This window comes from Pongo pygmaeus, chromosome 13 (assembly GCF_028885625.2).
Source record: "Pongo pygmaeus isolate AG05252 chromosome 13, NHGRI_mPonPyg2-v2.0_pri, whole genome shotgun sequence".
Classification (NCBI taxonomy): Eukaryota; Metazoa; Chordata; class Mammalia; order Primates; family Hominidae; genus Pongo; species Pongo pygmaeus.
In genome coordinates, this window is record NC_072386.2 from 23551114 (window position 1) to 23557101 (window position 5988).

A 5988-nucleotide genomic window follows, 5' to 3' on the forward strand; every position below is an offset into this window, starting at 1 on the left:
TCTTCCTCCTTTCATTGAAATGCAGAGATTCCCTTGAAGTTGGATACTCTTGAATGCACCATGGAGTCTTTAGAAAGCAACGGTGCCAATTATTAAGTATTGCAGGAAAATTACTTTCTCCTTGAGAGAGGAAGAGTAACAACATTTCTATCATGTTCTGGATGTTATTTCAATGCCAAATAACTATGAAGCTTGAGGTGGATTACAGAAATTATGAGAATAATTCTTAAAAACAACTTCCGAGGTTAATGTCTTCAAAACCTGAAAATTAACAGATATCCCCATAAAAAATCCACATTAACCAAAGAAAAATACTCAACTTCAATAAAAGCAGAAAGAAAAATGGTTCTATATGAAGTTGAAGTTACATTTGTCAATGCACTAAAATAGTTTTATCCAAATCAACTGAAAAACTGTCTTCATACTATTCATCCAATGTCTAAAGTGCAAATTTAAGCTCTGGTCTTTAATTTGCTCCCCAAAATACTGTAACAGGTATTGTCCTGGTAACTCAACGATGGGCTCCATACAGATTCATCAGATTAAAAGTAAGCAAGGGCTTCTATCCTGTACCCCAATGACAGAATAAAGATCATCTCTGAGAAGCAGGCAGTTATTTAATACAAGGTCACTCCTCAATAGCGTTGGCTGTACCAGTCATTGTTGTTTAACTGAAGAAGTTCTGTCACAACCTGCAGGATATTGTAATTGTGTTTCTTCAGCAGCCGTAGTTTCAGCTGCCTGTCACAGAATCCCATTTCAAAGAGGTGGGCCATCAGGGCTGCTGTCTGATCTTCACAAACTATTGGCTGTGCAGTGACTGGTGGCCCAGCAAACAGGGCCTTGTATGCAGAGGCAGCAACAGACAAAGCCCCCTTCACCAGTCCTCCAGCAATGCTGCTCCCATGATGGTGCCTTGAGTGATCATAGCTCTTCTGTCTGCTGTTTGCAAGTCCTGATGAGCCTCTGGGCTCTCCTCTAATCTGATCAGGGACTGAAGAAACTTCTGGTATGGTAACTGGTAAATCCACTCCTAGGGAACCATGATGATGTACACAAGGAGGGCTCCTGGGCAGTGGCGGTGGAAGCTCCACGACCTCTGGGATTAGGGGCACTGTTGCCAGAGTCTGTAAGGTCGTGAGGATGTCACTTATGCTGTGCTCCTGTGGCTGGTTCTCCCCTCCAGGAGTCTCTCATCTGGACTTTCTTAGGAATAGTTTCTGTCAAATTCTTTTTTTTTCCAGTGAATGAGCCATATTAAAAATTTTTTTTAACATATTTTTTTGAGACAGAATCTTATTCTGTCGCCCAGCAGGCTGGAGTGCAGTGGTGCAACCTAGGCTCACTGCAACCTCCAGCTCCTGGGTTCAAGCAATTCTCCTGCCTCAGCCTCCCGGGTAGCTGGGATTACAGGCATGTGCTACCATGCCCGCCTAATTTTTGTATTTTTAGTAGACATGAGGTTTCACCATTTTGACCAGGCTGGTCTTGAACTGCTGACCTCAAGTGATCCGCCTGCCTCGACTTCCCAAAGTACTGGGATTGCAGGTGTGAGCCACTGTGCCGGCTCATATTTTTGTTTTTCTTTTTTTTTTGTTTGTATGCTTTGTAACATTTTTTGTTGAGACTGAATGTTCTGAGCATTATAATGTGATAACTCTGGAAATGAGATTCCCTCTCCTCTAGGACTGCTTTTGAGGCTGCAGTCATCCATTTGTACGGTAACTTTTCCAAACCATTTTTGCAAGGTGTCTGTCACTTGTCGTGTGTAGTCACTGAAGTATTTGTTCTATTATCTCTGCAGTTAGCCTGCATCCTGATAGAGATTTCCTTAAATGTCAAAGTTCAGCATCCTCTCTCTTCACCAATCCCTGATTGCAGGAACCGTGTCATGATGGCATGGACATTGCCATGATTATTTCCATAGGTCACACTCATACAAGAGGAATTAATATGTCAGGAACGTAATCACAAGTCGAGGGTATTAAATATTGCCAAATTACCCTCTAACATATTTTTACCAATTTAGTCTTCCACCAACAGATTGTGAATACTCATTCTCATCTGCTCACCAACACTAACGTTCTTTAAATCTTTGCCGATTTGAGTAATGAGTGATGTTTTATTGTTGTTTTAATTTTGTTATTTTTTTACTAGTGAATTTGATACATTCTTTAGTCTTTGGGATTTCTTTGTTGTTGTTGTTGTTGTTAATTCTTATCTTTGCCCAGCTTGGGGGCATCCCTTTCTCTCTTTCCTTAGTCGTTTATGAGTAAAAACTGTTTTCTAAAAACGCCATAGTCTCTTTGAAAAAACAAACATTTAAAACATTATAATGGCCGGGCGTGGTGGCTCAAGCTGTAATCCCAGCACTTTGGGAGGCCGTGGCGGACGGATCCCGAGATCAGGAGATCGAGATCATCCTGGCTAACACAGTGAAACCCCATCTCTACTAAAAATACAAAAAATTAGCTGGGTGTGGTGGCGGGGCGCCTATGGTCCCAGCTACTTGGGAGGCTGAGGCAGGAGAATTGCTTGAACCCGGGAGGCAGAGGTTGCAGTGAGCCGAGATCGCGCCACTGCACTCCAGCCTGGGCAACAGAGCAAGACTCCACCTCAAAAAATAAAACAAACAAAAAAATTTATAACATGTCAGTTGGTTAACAGTATTGGGAAAATTGGCTTTCTATATGGCAAAAGATTAATTCGAACCTTACTTGACATCATATAGGAAAATCAAGAGTCTATATGGGATAAACAGCTCAAACTCCAAAGATGATGAGAGGAAATTGAGTGGAAGAGTATCTTTTTGACATTGTGGCTAGGGGAGGACCATCAAAGCAATGTATAAAGGGGGAAATCGATTTATATGAACATATTAAAATGAAATATCTCTGTTCAAGAAAGAATGCCATGAGACATGAACAGAAGGCTTATAAATTAGAAGATATTTACAATGACTCTTAGTAATGAGGATTAATCTGGGAAAAAGATATGAGTAGGCAGTGCACAAAAAAGAAATCATGACTAGTTAATAGATCCATGGAAAGACGCTTACTTTTAGCAATAACCAGAAAAATGGAAACTTAAAAAAAAAGATGATATTTTACACTCATCTGATTGGCAAAAATTAGGAAGTCACGTAATATTAAGTGCTGGTAAGGATGGGAAAAAATGGAAGCCCCCTTGCACTGCTGGTAGAAGTGTAAATTGGTATAGCCATTTTGGAGAGCTAGCTTTATTTTATTTAAAGTGTGCACACACCCCACAACCAGGCAACTCTACAGTAGAAAACTACCACATGAGTGAAGAAGAAGACATCAAGCGTATGCTTTTTTTTTTTTTTGAGACGGAGTTTCGCTCTTGTTGCCCAGGCTGGAGTGCAATAGCTCGATCTCGGCTCACCGCAACTCCGCCTCCTGGGTTCAAGTGATTCTCCAGCCTCAGCCTCCCGAGTAGCTGGGATTACAGGCATGCGCCACCACACCTGGCTACTTTTGTATTTTTTAGTAGAGATGGAGGTTTCTCCATGTTGGTCAGGCTGGTCTCGAACTCCTGAACTCAGGTGATCTGTCCACCTCGGCCACCCAAAGTGCTGGGATTACAGGCATGAGCATTCTTATCACAGCACTTGCTGTAGTAGCAAAGAGACAGAAGTGTCTTAGGGGTCCACCTAGAGGAACCTACTAATAGTAAAGTAAAATGTGTTATATGTGTATGTATGTATGTGATATGTACATCACATATCCATATAATGGAATATAGTCTATCATTTGGAGGGAGTACATTTGTGACACATAAACTTGAGAATAATGTGGAGAGGTCTAAAAAATATAATGTTTAGTGAAAAAAGGTACAGGATAAGACAAAATGGGATTTTGCATGGACCAAAAATGATAGCAGTTCACGAAAGGAAGAAACCATCTACTTAAAAGAGTGCACTTGAGGTAAAAATAGACATACTTATGTAAGTATGTGCACGTGTGTGTATAAGCAGGCGAGTTGAAAAGTCCCGTGTGTGAATGTGTGTATAGATGTATGTTTATAACAGCCTGACATAAGATTTAGGGGAACACAGAGGAAGGTTTTATATTCCAGAAGTTTAAATAATTTCAAATGGCATCCTCATATTCAAATGATCATTATGGTGAATATCCATTAGGGAATTTCATCCAAATAAGTTTCCATCTTAAAAGTTCTTTTATCCTCTTGCCCACCGTTAGTGAGTTGAATCATGTGCTACCCCTGCCAAAAGATATATGTGTACGTCTAACCCCTGCTGAACCTGTGAATATGACCTTATTTGGAGAAAGGACCTCTGGGTCCTAATTTAGTGAGAAGTGTTTTTATAAGAGACACACAGAGAAGAGACACATAAGAAGAAGCAGGAGAGACCTCGTGAATACCAGCATACTGGAGTGAAGCAGCTGCAAGCCAAGGAACACCTGGAGCCACCAGAAGCAGGAAGAGGCAGGGGAAGGTTCTCCTTCAGAGCCTTTGGAGGGAGCACACCCTACTGAAACCCAGGGTTTGGATTTCTGGCCTCCAGAACTGTGAGAGAATCAATTTCTGTCATTTAAAGTCACCAGGTTTGTGGTAATTTGTTGCAGCAAGCCCAGGAAACAGATGCACCCCTTTTCCATTCCCCTTTCTATCTTCCCATCTTTTCCTTAGGAGGAGCAAACCTGTCCCATGCAGGGTGGTTTTCCATTTTCTGTGTTTATAGGGTCTTACCTTCTATCTGTGTTTCCCCCGTCATAGTCCATTTGGGCTGCTATAACAAACGACCATAGACAGGGTGGCTCTTAAACATCAGTAATGTATTTCTCACAGCTCTGGAGGCTGGCAGGCCAAGATGAAAGCACTGGCAGATTCCGTGTCTGGTGAGGGCTGCTTCCTGGCTCACAGATGGCATCCTCTCCTGTGTCCTCACATGGCAGGTGGGTGAGGGAGCCTCCAAAATCCCTTCATGAGGGCATGACTCCCACTCATGAGGGCTCCACTCTTGCTCCCTAATCACCTCCCAAACATCCTACATCCTAACACCATCACATTAGCGGTACGGTTTTAACAGATGAATTTGAAGGAGGGAAAAGACACAAAAAAATTCCACTCATAGCACCCAAAGTGAGATTTAAGGTGATGCAAGAACACAGCTTTAAATTTCATTGAATCACACAATACACTCTATTTAGTAGTAAGATGAATTAGTCAAAGTCTGTTTGGTGAGAATAAGCACATAACATCTAACACCTTCCGAACTCTCTTTTTATGAAAGAGAAAGCAAGCTTCAGCTTTGGCCCTCTTAAAGCTGGCAATGATATCTGGTTATATTAATAACATTGTTTTTGTTTCATCAAATTTATTTTTATGCTTGGCTACTTTCTATTTACTGTAAGTGATGCCAATTTTTCTTTTTGGCTTATGATTGCAAGATTCCTTCATAAACATATGAATCTAAATTAAAAAGTGAGTTAGTTTAAAGAAATGTATTAACTAAATAACAGAAGGAATAATATACAGATATGGAAAAGTCTGAAGGTATGGAACTCTGTACTACCCCCAGAAGCTTATGAAAGCTTCTTTTTTCTAAGGAAAATTCCCTCTATGAGAAGAATTCTGATGACACCACCAATCAATTTCTGAAATCTACTTCGATTCATCTCTTGGGTCAGTTTGTTTTATTTTCGTTTAGAAGAAGGGCTCATGGATTTTATGTTCTCTAGTGTTTATATGTTTGACTACTGCATCTGATTTAACAAGAACTTGTATGGTAGGAAATTGTTGTGTTCCACTTTCTTTTCCTCAGAACTTTGTGGACACTGTTTTACCATTTTCTTGCATCAAATGCTGCCTGATTCTCAGGGTCCTCTCCCAGCCCTGCCCCACCATTGTAAGTGGATTGCTTTTTGTTCTTGAATACATGAGACTATTTTCTTTTACTTTGAAGTGTAGTAAATTCATCAAGTATGTCTCAGAGTTGAGCCA

The 5988-nt window shown here is 40.8% G+C and overlaps 1 protein-coding gene across 1 annotated transcript; it reads right to left on the reverse strand.

The window, feature by feature from the left end:
* Positions 1 to 331: 331 nt before the first annotated feature.
* Positions 332 to 4766, reverse strand: LOC129044467 (next to BRCA1 gene 1 protein-like). The gene is made up of 3 exons (XM_054502393.2): positions 4735 to 4766; positions 4407 to 4551; positions 332 to 1190 (listed from the first exon to the last, which is right to left on the reverse strand). Exons 1-3 carry the CDS (start codon positions 4764 to 4766, stop codon positions 636 to 638), a joined length of 732 nt encoding a protein of 243 aa, XP_054358368.1. The 3' UTR covers positions 332 to 635.
* Positions 4767 to 5988: the final 1222 nt, after the last annotated feature.